Source organism: Balaenoptera musculus, chromosome 7 (genome assembly GCF_009873245.2).
Source record: "Balaenoptera musculus isolate JJ_BM4_2016_0621 chromosome 7, mBalMus1.pri.v3, whole genome shotgun sequence".
Taxonomy (NCBI): Eukaryota; Metazoa; Chordata; class Mammalia; order Artiodactyla; family Balaenopteridae; genus Balaenoptera; species Balaenoptera musculus.
In genome coordinates this window covers 78,275,701-78,293,009 of record NC_045791.1, presented here as the reverse complement: position 1 = coordinate 78,293,009, position 17,309 = coordinate 78,275,701, and the positions used below count along the sequence as shown (strand labels likewise).

Here is a 17,309-nt window from a genome sequence, read left to right as displayed (position 1 = left end):
CCCTGACTAGATGATAATCTTCACAAGGGCAGGGATCTTTGTTGATCTGGTTTACTGTTATGTCCTAAGTGACTAGAACAGTGCCTGGCACATAGTAGGTGCTCCATAATCATTTGTGGTATGAATGAGAAAGTCTGCTCTTTAAAGGGTTTTAACGTAACCATGTGTAACCATAATAAGAATGACCTTAGTCTTTAGTCCTAGGCCATTGAAGAAGTTTTGCCATCTTACCTGGCTCTGGGACAAGAGTCAAGAGTTGAACGTGTGACAGGGAGAGGACAGTATACTCTAGTCTCTAGTCCTTTACACATCAGTGCCGATGTTTCTCTCGGCCATTAATGGACATGGAGTATTTCAGTGATTCTGTCTTGCTGCTTAGTCCACTTTGAGGTTTCCTGTCACTAAAGGCCATTGGGATAAATTTCTTATGAATCTCACAACTTCTCACTCTTTTCCAGGTTTTCTGTTTCTCACATACCATAACATTCACTCTTTTAAAGTGTGTATAATTCAGTGGTTTTTAGTATATACACAGGTTGTACAACCGTCATCACTATCCAATCCCAGAACATTGTCATCAGCCTGAAAAGAAACCCCGCACCCATTAGCCATCACCGTCCCATTCCCTTTTCCCCTCAGGGCCTGGCAACCATTAATCTACTCTCTGTCTCTATGAATTTGCCTATTCTGGACATTTCATAGATGGAATCATACAATATGTGGCCTTCTGTGCCTGGCTACTTTCACTCAGACAATGTTGTCAAGGTTCATCCATGTTGTAGCATGTATCAGTACTTCATTCGTTGTATGGCTCAATAATATTCCCTTATATGGATATACCACATATATCCGTCTATAGAGTTGGGCTGTTTCCAGTTTGGGCTATTATGAATAATGCTATGAACCTTTGTGTCCAAGTTTTTGTGTGAACATACGTTTTCAATTCTCTTGGGTATATATGTAGGAGTGGTCATATGATAACTACATGTTTAACTTTCTGAGGAACTGCCAAACTGTTTTCCAGAGGACCTGCACCATTTTCATTCTCCCCAGCAATGGATAAGGGTTCCAATTGCTTCACATTCTTGCCAGCACTTACTATTTATTGTCCATCATTTTGATTATAGCCATCCTAGTGGGTGTGAAATGATATCTCACTGTGGTTTTGATTTGCATTTTCTTCATGACTAATGAGTTTGAGCATCTTTTCATGTGCTTATTGGCCATCTAGATGTCTTTGGAGAAATGTCTATTTAATTCCTTTGCCCATTTAAAAATTGGGTTATTTATCTTTTTATTGTTGAGTTGTAAGAGTTTTAAAATATATTCTGCACACTAGATCTTTATCATACATATGATTTGCAAATATTTTCAGTATTTTTTTCCTTTTCTGTGGTTTGTCTTTTCAATTTCTCATAGTCTCTTTTGAAGCCCAAAAGTTTCTAGTTTTGATTAAGTTCAATTTATCTGGTTTTTTCCTTTGGTCCTACAGACTCTTCAGACATAGCGCCTAGATCCATTCTGACAAGAAAAAGAGGGTGATAGCAGATGGGGACAAATGAGAAAATGACAACTTTACAGTTCATACTAATAAAATTATTTAGAAAATTGCCTTTCACTAGACAGTATAATTTCTGTTGGTGGATACAAGCCAACTATGAATCACATACAAACCATCATCTTCCATTCCATTCAGCTGGATGGATTTAAGGGACAGAATAATAAAGAATACCATTCTAGAGGAAACCAGTTAGCATTTATGCCATTTAAAATATGATTTCTAAATTGCTTAAGCATATCTACCAAGTTCCAAATGGAACATTTAAAATCAGCATCCTGTAAAAGCAATACTCTGTGAAATGATTTCTGAACTATGAAAATTTGTCTTTCAGACCCATCATCCTAGAGCATTGAGACTGGATAGATTGCTTTGTTGGAAGAGCCACCCCATCTTCGCCAGAGGTTTGTATTTGATTCATATGGGTACACTCCAAGGAACATAGGATCCAGGTTCATCTCTTGGAATCTGGAATAAAAGGACAAGTTTGGATGTTTGCAACTTGGAAAATGTTTGTGACGTGTGACAAATAGCAGACTATAAAATAGGATAAAAACCACCCAGAGGGTGACCAGGACAATGAGAGGTCTGGCCACGACAGTATGAGAAACGTGGAGGAATCCAGGAGAAGACCAAGGGTCGGGCGGGGCAGGACAGCTATGAGAGTCATCTCATGCTTGAAGAGGGACAAAGGAAAGGTGGAATCAGCCTCTGTGCTTCTCCAGAGTGAAGCAGCGATTCGTGGGGTTTAGGAAGAGCTATAAGGGGTACCGTGAAGAGCCATCATGAGAGGAGGTATAGGAGGGGGCTCTCCCCTCAGTATAAGGAGTAACTTGTTTACAGTCAGAGGGGTCACTGAATGGCGTGACCTCCTCCCACAATGAAAAATCCCACTGGAAACGCCCAAGGAGAGCTGAGTCATTTGCTCAGCCGGAGGCGGGGCGTGGCGGGAGGGGGCGTCGTCTGCAGGAGGGATTCCTGCTGCTGGGGGTTGGGAAAGGGCCTGTCCTACTTTGAGGTTCAGATCAGGAATGGCACATACTCCCAGTGGTTTGGAAGGAAGTTTAGTTTGTCCTCTAAACTTCCTTCCGAGGAAGTTAGATTGTGGAGGTGGCCCAGATTCTTGGCCTGGGATTCTTGGGTTCAGGGCACAGTTCCTGAACTTTATCCCTGACTAATGTGTCCTGGGAAGGGAACAAAACTAAGGAGGAATATGCAATTGCTGAATGAAGAAATGAAGAATGAACCTTTCTTTTTTAGTGGTGTAGAACTGAGCCCCACTGCAGGCAGGCTGCTCTCCTGCTCAAATGTCTTCAGGATTCCTGTCATCTTTTCTTCCGTGGAAAACCACCATGGTGGGTCAATGAAACTTAACCACAAGGACAGGGGAAAAAAAAATTCAGACTTGTATGAGCAGAACCTACCATTTTTGTGAACTTGTCTTCACAGGCCATTCTAATCTTCTCTGGGGTCAGTGGACTATTGAGCTTCAACGGTCCAAACAGTCCTCTCTCCTGTCGTGCTGCACTTACCGCGTCCTGGATGGCGAAAAACACCGAACACCCCAGGAATACCCCAGACTCTCCCAGACCCTGGAAGGGAAACAAGTCAACTAGATTATGACTCTCTCTTTCTCTCTCTGTATACATATACATATGTATGTGTATTATGTATATGTGCATCTATAGGTACATGTGTGCATGTACGGGTACATAAAATATTAAATATTACATGTACAACTTTTTCCTTTAAAAAGCTAATTCACTATTTTAACCCAGTATTCCCATTCTTAGGATTCCAGCCTAAGGAAATGATCCCAAATGGAGAAAGCAGATATAGTCATGAAGATGATTGCTGGCACGAAGATGAAAAATCAGACAACCTGATGGTAATAGTAGTTTGTGGGGCTTCCCTGGTGGCGCAGTGGTTGAGAATCTGCCTGCCAATGCAGGGGACACGGGTTCGAGCCCTGGTCTGGGAAGATCCCACATGCCACGGAGCAACTGGGCCCGTGAGCCACAATTACTGAGCCTGCGCGTCTGGAGCCTGTGCTCCACAATAAGAGAGGCCGCGATGGTGAGAGGCCCGCGCACCGCGATGAAGAGTGGTCCCCACTTGCCGCAACTAGAGAAAGCCCTCGTACAGAAACGAAGACTCAACACAGTCATAAATAAATAAATAAATAAATAAAAGAACGCGAATTTCTTTAAAAAAAAAAAAATAGTAGTTTGTGTTGGTCTCCACGATTTGGAGTATTTTTTTAAAATTGTATAATGCTGTTAAATTACTTTAAAATTAAAATGTTTTGGGAATTCCCTGGTGGTCCAGTGTTTAGTACTCCGTGTTCCACTGTGGGGGGCACAGGTTCAATCACTGGTTGGGGAACTGAGATCCTGTAAGCCGCATGGTCGCCAAAAAAAAAAAAATGTTTAACAGGGCTTTTTTCCCCTACAATACTGTCAAAACCCCCAAACAACCAAGAGATGAATGTAGCCCCTCCCTCCTGGCACAGATATCACGTAAACATGCATTTATTCATAGAGCACAGCTTACCTTAGACGAATACAGGGTATTTGAGTTTTGAGACGGAGGCAACAAAGAAACGTGCAACTCCGTGGGGATGTCACAGATGGCAGGGATCTTATATTGGTTTGGGCCCCGAGTGTACAGGACCCCCTGAGGAGAATAATTCAGTTCCTCTATTGTATAAAGTCCCATGCCTTGAATAAATGCACCTTCGATCTGAGGCAAAAAAAAAAAAAAAAATTCCATATATGAGAAAAGACAGTCAACAGTAACATTTCACCTTCTTGCTGGTAGTCTGAATTTTAAAAATGCAGTTGGATTTACAAGCAGCTTATGCAGCTCAGTAACAAAAAAACAAACAACCCAATCCAAAAATGGGCAGAAACTCTATGACATACATCACAGCAAGATCCTTTTTGACCCAGCTCCTAGAGAAATGGAAATAAAAACACAAATAAACAAATGGGACCTAATGAAACTTAAAAGCTTTTGCACAGCAAAGGAAACCATAAACAAGACCAAAAGACAACCCTCAGAATGGGAGAAAATATTTGCAAATGAAGCAACTGACAAAGGATTAATCTCCAAGATTTACAAGCAGCTCATGCAGCTCAATAACAAAAAAACAAACAACCCAATCCAAAAATGGGCAGAAGACCTAAATAGACATTTCTCCAAAGAAGATATACAGATGGCCAACAGACACATGAAAGAATGCTCAACGTCATTAATCATTAGAGAAATGCAAATCAAAACTACAATGAGGTATCATCTCACACCGGTCAGAATGGCCATCATCAAAAAATCTAGAAACAATAAATGCTGGAGAGGGTGTGGAGAAAAGGGAACCCTCTTGCACTGTTGGTGGGAATGTAAATTGATACAGCCACTATGGAGAACACTATGGAGGTTCCTTAAAAAACTAAAAATAGAACTACCATACGACCCAGCAATCCCACTACTGGGCATATACCCTGAGAAAACCATAATTCAAAAAGAGTCATGTACCAAAATGTTCATTGCAGCTCTATTTACAATAGCCAGGACATGGAAGCAACCTAAGTGTCCATCATCGGATGAATGGATAAAGAAGATGTGGCACATATATACAATGGAATATTACTCAGCCACAAAAAGAAATGAAATGGAGGTATTTGTAATGAGATGGATGGAGTTAGAGTCTGTCATACAGAGTGAAGTAAGTCAGAAAGAGAAAAACAAATACAGTATGCTAACACATATATATGGAATCTAAGGAAAAAAAAATGTCATGAAGAACCTAGTGGCAAGATGGGAATAAAGACACAGACCTACTAGAGAATGGACTTGAGGATATGGGGAGGGGGAGGGGTGAGATGTGACAGGGTGAGAGAGTGTCATGGACATATATACACTACCAAATGTAAAATAGATAGCTAGTGGGAAGCAGCCGCATAGCACAGGGAGATCAGCTCGGTGCTTTGTGACCACCTAGAGGGGTGGGATAGGGAGGGTGGGAGGGAGGGAGATACAAGAGGGAAGAGATATGGGAACATATGTATATGTATAACTGATTCACTTTGTTATAAAGCAGAAACTAACACACCATTGTAAAGCAATTATACTTCAATAAAGATGTTTAAAAAAAAAACAAAAAACAAAAAAAACAAAAATGGGCAGAAGACCTAAATAGACATTTCTCCAAAGAAGATATACAGATTGCCAACAAACACATGAAAGAATGCTCATTAGAGAAATGCAAATCAAAACTACAATGAGATATCATCTCACACTGGTCAGAATGACCATCATCAAAAAATCTAGAAACAATAAATGCTGGAGAGGGTGTGGAGAAAAGGGAACCCTCTTGCACTGTTGGTGGGAATATAAACTGATACAGCCACTATGGAGAACAGTATGGAGGTTCCTTAAAAAACTAAAAATAGAACTACCATACGACCCAGCAATCCCACTACTGGGCATATACCCTGAGAAAACCATAATTCAAAAAGAGTCATGTACCAAAATGTTCATTGCAGCTCTATTTACAATAGCCAGGACATGGAAGCAACCTAAGTGTCCATCATCGGATGAATGGATAAAGAAGATGTGGCACATATATACAATGGAATATTACTCAGCCATAAAAAGAAACGAAATGGAGTTATTTGTAGTGAGGTGGATGGAGTTAGAGTCTGTCATACAGAGTGAAGTAAGTCAGAAAGAGAAAAACAAATACAGTATGCTAACACATATATATGGAAGCTAAGAAAAAAAAAATGTCATGAAGAACCTAGTGGCAAGAGGGGAATAAAGACACAGACCTACTAGAGAATGGACTTGAGGATATGGGGAGGGGGAAGGGTAAGACGTGACAAAGAGAGAGAGTGGCATGGACATATATACACTACCAAACGTAAAATAGATAGCTAGTGGGAAGCAGCCGCATAGCACAGGGAGATCAGCTCTGTGCTTTGTGACCACCTAGAGGTGTGGGATAGGGAGGGCGGGAGGGAGGGAGATGCAAGAGGGAAGAGATATGGAAACATATGTATATGTATAACTGATTCACTTTGTTATAAAGCAGAAACTAACACACCATTGTAAAGCAATTATACTCCAATGAAGATGTTAAAAAAAAAATGCAGTTGAAGGGGGTTTTCAGCATGTCTTGGAGTATGTCTCCAAATGTTTACTTACAAGTTCACCTCGAAGCATGTCTGAACATCTTAGCGCTAAGTTCACTCAAAGGACTTGCATTCGAATCTCAGCCTGGCATTAAAATTGCAGCTCTGGAAGAACCCTCAGAGAGCCCGTAGCCCAAATGACCTGACTTCTTCTGCCTACAGGGCAGATGAAACGCTCTCTGCCTGGTTGGCCACAGACCCCAGCACCCCAGGAAAGGCTCTCGGGGCTCCGGAACCTTAGCAGCTCATGCCACTCCTCACTGACGAGCCTGCTGGCCTCACACCTCTGGACTCAGTTTCCTCGCCTGTAACAGGAAGAGTTTGAACCGTGTGCTTGCTTAGCTTCCTTTACAGCTTTAAAATGCTCCGGTTCTTAGATGTCAGCACGTGGACAAAATTACCTTTCCACACAGACTTCTGATTTCTGAGTCTCTTCTTCCTTTCTTTCCTTCCTGTGGCCATATTTTCTCCACCCATCTCCATCCTCACTTCTATCTATTAGCAGAGATGTTCTTCTCTACCACGATGTTAGAGGAAGCTTCCTAACACTCCAGACTGCTCCCCGGGCCAAGTCCCCTCCACCCGCTAAGTGAGGTGCCTGTCTTTGGAGGCTTCCACCAACCCGGCCCTCTTTTGCTCCCTACCTCCAGCCTCACGTCCTGCTCCTGGGACGTGGGTGAGCGCGGCCACCAGCCTCTCCTCACTGCCAGCCATGAACACAAGGTGTGCAGGATCTTAGCTCTTTCTTTAGGTTGATTTCCTCCACTCTCCTCCCACCCGGAACACCTCTTCCTGCTCATTCTTTGACTACCTGGTCCACACCACTTCCTCCCGGAAGCCTGCTTTGACTTCTCCAACCCATACATTCTTCCCATTCTCCAGTCAATGTCCTAATTGGAGAGTCCCTAAGACTATACGCTCCATTGCGAGTAGGGAGCTGAATGGCCCACTGGGGCTGAGGCGGGTAAAGAAAGTGAGTGAAGCTTCCAGAGAGCATGTGACTCTCTAAAGAAGCAGCCAATCAACTTTTCCTCGTGGAAACGGAGCTCCGGTGTTGGCAAATTTTCTGTGTTTCCAAGAGATGTAGCCATTTGAAAATTCATGTAAAACAGCTTGTGATTTTTCAATCTTGTTAATTATTTCAAATTTAAATTTTAAAATGTCTGTGGGCAAAATAAGCTACCCATCAACAGCTGCTGCTGTAACTATTTGACGTTTGTTATCTCAACCCAACATTAAACACCCTGAAGCCAGAGCCCATCATCTCCCCAAGATTCAGCACTAAGCACTGCGTTCTACTTCCAGCCCACAGGTATGGGGCTCACTTTTCACCTCTAGGCTTAGTCCTGCTCATTCAAGCTCCCCAGTCACAGACTGTATGTTTTTTCAAAAACTACCTGAAACACCTTTGTTCCCTTCCCTTTTTTAAACACCATGAGATTTGAGTTCTGTGGCTGTCCTGAACGGAAAGATTCTGAATAAAGGGATAGAATAAGAAGGTGATGAATAAGCCAACGGGATGTGTTCCTGGCAGATTCCCCCAAAAGTTTTGACTTTTACAAATAGGGAGTCAGGAAAGTCAGTTCCACATACCTGGCCTATGTCAAGGGCCGGATTTATACTGCAGCCAACATCCATGACAATGTCTGTTCTGATGTTCTAGTAATTAAAAAAAAGTAAAAACGTTTAGTTTAATGAATACAACTTGGGGAGACAAAGTCGAGAAGCAGTTCCTGTCAGGATGGCATTGGAAAAGAACCTATCTTTGGGCCACATTATATTTCAGGAGAAAGAAGCAACAAAGTTTATTATGTATAACTTTCAAAGTTATATAAATACTCAACCAGCTTAATCAGTGATTTAGTTTTCTTGGAAACAATAGGAGAGAAAAATATTTACTTGACTTTGATTCCAGCTGAGTGATGTAACATATTCAGTTTAATCCACTACAACAAACAGAACATATGCCACAGAAAACAGGAAATGTCTCTGGCCCTCTTGATCCTTGTTGCAAAACTTTGTGGCTACCACACAACCCCACATTCAGAGTCCAACTGGCTGGGTGACAGTTACTGAATCAAGAACTCAGGGTACATCAGCAAAAAATCTGTTATCTGCTATTTTACATTTTTCATTTTTAGAGCAGAGCAGAGGTTAAATCTAACGTTACAACTTTGGTGACCAAAAGTTCTCTGATAACCTACAAATGAGGAGAACGACAGCAGGCCCAGCCAGGCTGGTGGTGACACCTTTGCTCCCCTGCAGGTCTGTACCTTCTTTTATGTGACATATGGTCTTTGTCATGACAGATTCTACTTATAATTATTAATGGAACAAAGGAAACCCAAGAATTTCCTTATTTGATCTGGGACTTTCATCTAGCGTTTGTCTTAAGTAAATTAGATAGTGATCTAGAATGTTTAACTATAATAAAACTTCAGGCACCCACCCCTCTTATTTAAAGACACAGTGAAATGTAAATTTCTCCTCCACACCAGTTAGCAAGGCTGGTGGCCTCTTCTAGGAGACCAGTGGCCTCAACTGGAGGCGAGCAGGGGTGCTCTCAATTCTGCAGTGTTAGTGAAGCTTTTGCTTTCAAGGCTGTGGACTTACTGCTGTCTGCACTGTCATTTGACAGCGCTGTTTTAGGCTGTGGCAGTCAGGCTCCACGACGGCCCTCGGTGACCCCACCTCCCCGTATTCACGTCCTCACGCAGCCCGCTCCCACACTCTACCAGGGGTGGTTTGTGTGATCGGTAGGATACGGCAGAAGTAATAGTTCATCACTCCGAGATTAGGTTGACTGTGGCTTCTGTCTTGGGTGCTATCTTAATCACGCACACTCTCTCTCTCTCCTTTTCCTTTGGACCAATCCCTCGCGGGGAACCAGCTTTCACATCCTGAGGACACCGAAACATCCTATGGAGAGGTCCATGTGGTGAGGAATGGAGACCTCTGGCCAACAGCCAGTGAGAAACTGAAGCTTCCTGCCAACAACCACGCAATGCAGCTTGGAATCGGATTCTCCAGCTGCCGTTGAGCCTTGAGATGACTGCAACCCTGGCCGACAGCTTGGCGGTAACCTCATGAGGAAACCCAAGCCAGAATCACCCCAATAAGCCACTCCCAGGTTCCTGACCCTCAGAAATGGTATCAGCTAATAAATGTCTGTTAAAGCAATTCCATCAATATGAAGAGAATTTCTGAAAAACAGGCCACAGGGAGGTCCCTTAGTGGGATGTCACATTACGGCCTTTTGCCTTGGGGTGATACCTAACCTGAGCCTCAGGTCTAGCTTTGATGACGACATCTGATAAGGCTGTTTCATGCATCTCTTAAGATTGTTCAGTTGGGCTTCCCTGGTGGCGCAGTGGTTAAGAATCCGCCTGCCAATGCAGAGGACACAGGTTTGAGCCCTGGTCCGGGAAGATCCCACATGCCACCGAGCAACTAAGCCCATGCACCATAACTACTGAGCCTGCGCTCTAAAGCCCACGAGCCACAACTACTGAGGCTGCATGCCACAACTACTGAAGCCCTTGCACCTAGAGCCCGTGCTCCGCAACAAGAGAAGCCTCTGCCATGAGAAGGCTGCGCACTGCAATGAAAGAGTAGCCCCCGCTCGCTGCAACTAGAGAAAGCCCGTGCACAGCAACTATGACCCAACGCAGCCATAAATAAATAAATAAATAAATTTATATTAAAAAAAGATTGTTCAATAAATCATAAGAGCACACCTTAACATTTCATACCAAGGCTAGTTATTACCCTGTTCTTAGATCTTAACAAGACCAAGGCAGATGCAAGACACAAGGAAACCCAAATGATTAAGTCTTCACCAACATTTTCTTCGAGGGAGGGGGGATGTAGAAATCAGTTAGCATGAGAGAAATTTCTACTGAACTCCCTAACACAGGACAGCTACCGTAGCATGAAAAGCATGCTTGGAGTGCTCATTGTCTTGCCCCAGTCCAAGTTTCCCCAAAAGTAATCTGGTTTGAATCAGAATCCAGACGAGCTAGATACTTGAATGGGCAGATTCAATAAAGGTGTAGGTTCAATAAGGGTGTATATAATTTCAAAGATTAAGCTGACTACAGTTTAAAAACATACAGGCTGGAGACATATTAAATGAAAATTTATATTTGATCACAATCCAAGATGCAGTCACAAAGGATGTTTGGAAATATCAAGAACTAGAGCTTACCTCTGGGTAGGTTTTGGGCAGATTATCACATGACAGTTGTGAGGGTATCACAGTCCCATTTAATCCATCGATGATCATTTATTGTTATTGATAGTGGCAAGGGGCTTCATTTACCCTCAAAAGCCCAGCTACAAGAGGAGAAACTCTGAGTCCTTGAAGCAGGAGCGTGTGTGTGTGTGAGAATCTGTGTGCGCATCTCCTCATAGCATTCCTTAAAAGCATAAGGATGCTCTTAAACTATCTAAAAAGCAGGACCTAGCTGGACCAAAGATATCAAAAGCTGCCCACTAGCTCCCCTGGGCTGGCCCTTGGTGCTTGTTAGCAGATTGTGGATGCTTATGAAATCCTTCAAGAATGCCATATGATGGCATTTCATGCAAGAGGAAGCCCCCTGTAGGCTGTGTTTCTACATCGAAGCCCCCTGTAGGCTGTGTTTCTTCCTTGAAGTGATTTTTTCCCCTGATTCCATTTGAAAGAGCAGGGGAAATAAAGAAGAGAGGCTGCCAGTTGTTTTCCACATAAAACACCGAGGCGATTGCTGAGCTTCTATTTTCCTTGGTAAAACAGACAAATTATCCTTAGGCCGATTACATGGTGCCTCTCTGGTGCTCAGACAGATGGAATATGTGGAAAATAGATGTATCTAGAGTTCAACTTGAAGACCTTCCCAACTGGTACTGACCTTATGAGCACCTGTCAGACAGTCTATCTCAACCTCGGAACAGGCAGCTCCATAAACAAAGTATTCGAAAGGACGGCCTTCGCCCGTCTCCCAGTTCATGTTCGACTCATAACCCCTGGAGGAAACAGAATTCTTGAGGAGCGTTGTTAAGTGATCAAGTCCCCTAATTGCAGACCACAATGATTAAACAGACCCGTTAAGAGCTGTGCTCAATTTGTATGCACAGCAAACCAGAGGAGTGCACATGCACAATGACGTGTAGCACACAATACATGCAATAAGTCTGCTGAATAAATAAATATTTACTTCTTTCTTATTAAACTTGCTTTGCCTGGTAAAAACATGAAACCACTCCCTACCACTGACTCCTTATGCTTGGAAGTTAACTGCTGACTGTATGGATATCCTGTTGCTTTTGGCTAATATTGGGTCATGTAATCCTATCGTCATCAGATTTGGGGGATTCCACCTGGATTTTACACCGAACACTACATCAAAGGTGCACGCTTGCCAGTTCACCTGTCTTGCTGGCTCTAGGATTCAGCCCTCTGTGCGAGGGATCAGGCCCCTTGGCTCTCATTCTGTGCCACTACTCTGGTCGCTCCATCAGGCACCACGGCCTGCTCTGTTCCTAACTGTTCTTTAAGAACACCAAACGAATGCCACGGTAGAAGAGAAGCATAGGCCAGCAGCTTGCCAGTACTTTCTACCCTTCTCTCCTCTGCTCTGCCCAGTCTGGAGGGGCTTATTCCTGATAGCCAATTCCTGATAGCCTGGGACTCCCCTGACAAGTGGCAAAGAGACAAAATCGGGTGTGACTCTCTGTATCACTCTGCTCCCTGATGGCTTCCACTCTCCATTAAAATAACTCGATAAATTGATAGATTCTCTTCCAAAGTGTCTGAGTTGACAACACATAGTTATTGTCAAATTCTTATATTTTGCCTATCTAGAAGGTGTGAAATGGTATTTATCTTATTATGGGTTTAATTTGCATCCCTTTCCCTTCACTTCCTAACTTAAGGGACACACTGAGTTTTCAGCAAAAGGTCAACCACTGTTGTGGGTTCCAAGCACTAACCCCCAGGGAACCCTCTAGTACTTCCCAGTATGATTTGAATCATCGACTCAGCTGTATTTTATTTGTGTGTCTATTTTTTCCCAGGCTTTCTGGAAATTTGGATTAAGTAGCGCCTAAATGTTCTTTATAACAGTGGGTTAACACAAGGTACAAAATCATTTTTTGCCCAAGTGTCAAACAGAAATGAAACTTCCCCTCAAGATACCACTGCTATTTTCCATAGCATGCGATTGAAAGGACTATTTACCTGAAGTATCCAGTAGCTGAAAGACTAATGCTTTCATCAAAAGCAGCCTGTGCCTGGGAAAGAAGAATACAACGTGATGCAATAAAGATGTTTAAAGTAAGAATCACTCGAGACTTCAATATTAATTTTACTCTGTTAAATAAAGTGATCAGTAGTAATAACTAGGAAGGACCAAGTTTAATTTATTCCTTTCAGCATTTTCCATCTCTATAGGCATTTATAGTTCACTGCTTGTAGGCATAGCATTTGTTCAATGCATATCATCATAATAAATGACTCCCATGGTATGTTACACTTATAGATTGGACTATTGTGGGCAACACATGTTCTGCTTATGAAGAATTTCACTCAGTCACCTGGAAAGACTTAGCCTATTAACACAGAACATTTCAGGAAAAAATGGGTGGTCAGACACTTAATTTTAATATCATGTATCCACAACAGACTTAGGAGAGGGGTACAATCTTGCTGAATTGTACCATTTATACCAAAAGTTCTCCTGACTCTGCAGTGTACATAGTTGACTAAGATACAGAATGATGTCCCCAAGTCTGAGAAAGAAAAATATGAGAAGTGCAACCATTACAGAAGAAACTGGGCTGAATGGCACCATTTTTTGATGGTGGAGGACCGACTCTCTTGCACTGCATCTCTCTCCATCTTTCTCCAACCAGAGTCTCCCAGGAAGCACTGGGCAAAGGGCAGAAATAAATATGCCCAGAAAGGATTGAGAGCTCCTATAAATATGAACTATGGAATGAATCCTAACTCTATGGAATAGCAGGAACCATTTCTAAGGAAGACTCTCCAATGTTATTTCCTCCAGACCAGTGCTTTAATATGACTTGACATCCTAGAACTGTCAGCCTTCAGTGGGTATCCATTCCACACCATCTGGTACTTTAGAAGCTGTTACTCTGAAAAGTTTCCTAGTTGACTTTAGAATGTGTGTCTTCTCATCCAATTAGATTTTAGGTAGATGAAAGGAAGCAGCTGAATATTTCTATTCCATTTAGTGCCTACTACTTGCTGAATATATACCCAAATGGCTTGGTTTCCTCTGTCTAAAAGAGTGCTTATATGATTTTTACTTTTATAACAGGATTCTAGTGTTATCTTCCAATTTTAGCAACAGGGGAACCCCCAAAAAAGAACAAATAGATGGACTGCTATTATCTAGAAAATACCTAGATTCCTTAGGAAGAAACATTAATTAATTCTTGATTAAAACAAGAGTTCTGGACACAAGAACCATCTTTTCTCTAATAGAGAATTGTCCCAGATGTAGGAGTTCCTCCATCATGCTGTGATAATATTTCCACATGCCGAGAGCCAAAGGCCTCTATTGATCATGATGTAACTGCAGTACCTTTTAATGTGCCCTTTCTACTGATATTTGATTCACACATCTCAATCTCCTCTCTCCTTTTTTCCCCTAACATACAACACAAAGTAACAGTGATTCTCACCCAGTCCTTCCAAGTGCCTCCAGGATTCTTGCTGATGATGGGTTCAAGGCGTTTTAGAAGAGTTCGACAAGCATCCTACGGATTATTTTTTAGTTAAAATTATGACCATAATGTCAGGCGAACAACAATTTCAAAAACACACTATTATGTGCTGTTGTATAGGCTTATTTAAGAGGCTCATGGTACACGGAGAAGGAAGACACCAACCCCGTAAGAGGTGGTGTGAAAGGTCTCATGGGGGTGGGGATGAAGCATGAGCTGGTCTTAAAGACAGACCGCCTGGGATGGGGGCCTTGTAAGCCCTGCTAAGCGGTCAGGACTTAAGAGAAAAACTGTTGATAAACCACCGGTTTTTAAGCACAGCATGGTCAGATTTATTTTGTGGGAAAGCTTTCCCTGGCTGCAGGAAGCCAGAGTGAAAGGCAATGAAACTGGGGTGGACAGACAGAGCCTTGCGATGGCCCTGACAAGAGGCACGAGTTTGAACCAAAGCAGCCATGGTACTGCAACCTGGAACTGGAAAGAGACATTTCTGAGTAGAACTGATAGGGCTTGGGGACCAGTGAGCTGTCAGGAGTGAGGGAGAAAGGAGGAGGCATCTCCCGCTCAGGGGAGTGGCCAGTCCTGGACACTGACTGAGCCCCCGACTGGGGGAAGGCGCAGTTTTCCCCAAGAGGGTGTGGGAAGGAGACAAGAGCTGGATTGATTTGCAGCATCTTCTGAGCTCCAGCCTTGATGGGGTTCATGATTTGGGTGCCACTGCAACAATTTTTACCTTTACTGCCAACCCATTGAGATCGGCCACCACGGAACCTCCAGAGATGTTTGCATTAGGGACGGTTTCTGTGCTTGTTCCCCGAAGGTGGATGTTGGACAATGGCATCCTTAATTCACGACTGGCCACCTGGATTTTGGAAGAGATCTTCTTTCACTTTTCTTTGGTTAGTCATAGACCAGTGCTCTTAGCACATGGTAGCATGTGTGTGGAACACACCCATGCCCAACTGGAACAAGCGGCAGGACCACGAATTCTTCCAGCCACAAGAAGTTCCTCTTGACTAAGACCCTGTAGCTAGTCTGGCCCCCCCAGCCCTGAGCACACTTTCTTGTTCTTTGACTTTCTTTTGTGCAATAGCACCAGGAAGAGGAGGTGAGGCCCCAAGCCAAGGCAGGAAGAAATGTTTCATGTTTTCATCATCATGAAATCAACACCTTCAAGGCCTCTCCTACCTCTGCACTCTGCCAAATTCTAGCAAATCTGACTTCATCAGAGAGGAGATGCCTTATCCACATTTCCGGAGATGCTCCAGGAAGAGAGCATTTCTGAGAAAGGACAATGGCTTTGTTAAAGCAGCTGCACCAACTGGAGATCCCAGAAGTACATGGTGCCAGTGCCACTGGCCAACATAAGGACTTAGCTGGCTGCTAGGTTCTTCCTTTGTGTTTAATGACGGGGAAAAATCATACTACTAATCTCAGCTGGTTCCACATTCTCTTTCCTGCTAGCAGTATGGCTTAGTTGAGTCTGTCCACAATTACGACAGGGGCATAAGGCATACAGAGCCCTCCCCATCACTGGCTTTCAGAAGACTGCCTACACAAAGCGCATAGGCTTAGAACAGAAGGGTTTCTGGTGGCCCAATGAGGAAAACACTGAAGTCTCACCCCAGAAAGGGGGACAGGTATGACCACACAATTCTCAAGCGAGTGATAACATGAAATAAAACATATATTCAGCACCTCTATGATCAGAAAAGTGCAAATTAAAGCAATAATGAGATATTTTCCTCTATTAAATTATCTAAGATTTTTTTTAAAACAATCCATAACGTACAATGTTGGGTAGTGGTGTAATGTGATGGATACTTTCTGGAAAACAATTTGGTAACATGTGTCAAGTGACTTAAGATATATTCTGTGACCCAGTAATTCCATTCCTGGAATTTATTTTTTAAAAAAATCATTGGTTTGATCACAGGTTTATGGACAAAAATGTTCACTGAAGTGTTCAACAATTGGGGATGGCTAAATAAATTATACAGACATATACATGCAGCATTAAAAATCATGATTGTAAAGAATTCTTAATGACAGGAGGAAATGGTCAGGTGAAAATCCAGGATACAAAATTATATAAACAGAATGCTAGTGATTTTTTGAAAAAGAAAAAAAGTCAAAATAGACCCCAAAACAGTGATTATTGCTAAGTGGTGGAATTGTGCAGCATTTTCTAAGATAATGTTTGCCTCTCAAATGTTTTATAATCTGTATTACAATAATTAGCAAAATAGAAACAGTAGCTAAAACTTATTCTAAAATAATTGAGCGAAAAGAAAACTGGTAGTTTGGTTAGAAATATCAAATGTGTTTTATACTATCAGTTGTTCAGAGTCCTTACTATAAAAAGGGCAAGAAATAATGCAATACATCAGAATTTCCAAATCTTTTTATTGCCCAGCAAGGGTTCAGAGAAGACAACACACTTGTTAATATATCCAAAGGGAAGCAGCAAATGACCATACCACCTTCTTTAGCAATAAGACAACCAGAGGCTATTCTACCACATTCTTTTAGGAGGGTCAGTTACAAAACTGGCTTGTTTACCCAGTTTCTGTGAATAGCTTAGCAGTTGAAGTAGTCAAAGCTAAAGTCGCCTATCCTTTTTATTTTGGAACAGAAAATGTACACTCCAAGTTTCTCTCTCATACACATATCTACAAGCACACATCCGACCTAATCCAATTATTTGCATTCTTACCTGAATCATTTTAGTGTGGACCCCCTGCCCCATTTCAATTCCACCATGAGTCACCAGCACAGACCCATCTAGATAAATGTGAACCAGGGCAGCAGCCTAAGCAAAAAAGATGAAA

At 42.5% G+C, this 17,309-nt stretch overlaps 1 protein-coding gene across 1 annotated transcript in view; it reads right to left on the bottom strand.

Annotated features, from left to right (window-relative positions):
* Positions 1–505: 505 nt before the first annotated feature.
* LOC118897972 (aldehyde oxidase) overlaps positions 506–17,309 on the bottom strand; it is a 51,849-nt gene continuing 35,045 nt past the window's right edge. Inside the window, exons 20-28 of the mRNA XM_036857661.1 lie at positions 17,195–17,290; positions 15,212–15,340; positions 14,437–14,511; positions 12,968–13,020; positions 11,640–11,754; positions 8,344–8,409; positions 4,112–4,300; positions 2,983–3,150; positions 506–2,026 (exon numbers count right to left, since the gene is read on the bottom strand). Coding sequence (XP_036713556.1) covers positions 1,976–2,026; positions 2,983–3,150; positions 4,112–4,300; positions 8,344–8,409; positions 11,640–11,754; positions 12,968–13,020; positions 14,437–14,511; positions 15,212–15,340; positions 17,195–17,290 — 942 coding nt within the window. The 3' untranslated portion in view covers positions 506–1,975. The remainder of the gene's footprint in view (positions 2,027–2,982; positions 3,151–4,111; positions 4,301–8,343; positions 8,410–11,639; positions 11,755–12,967; positions 13,021–14,436; positions 14,512–15,211; positions 15,341–17,194; positions 17,291–17,309) is intronic.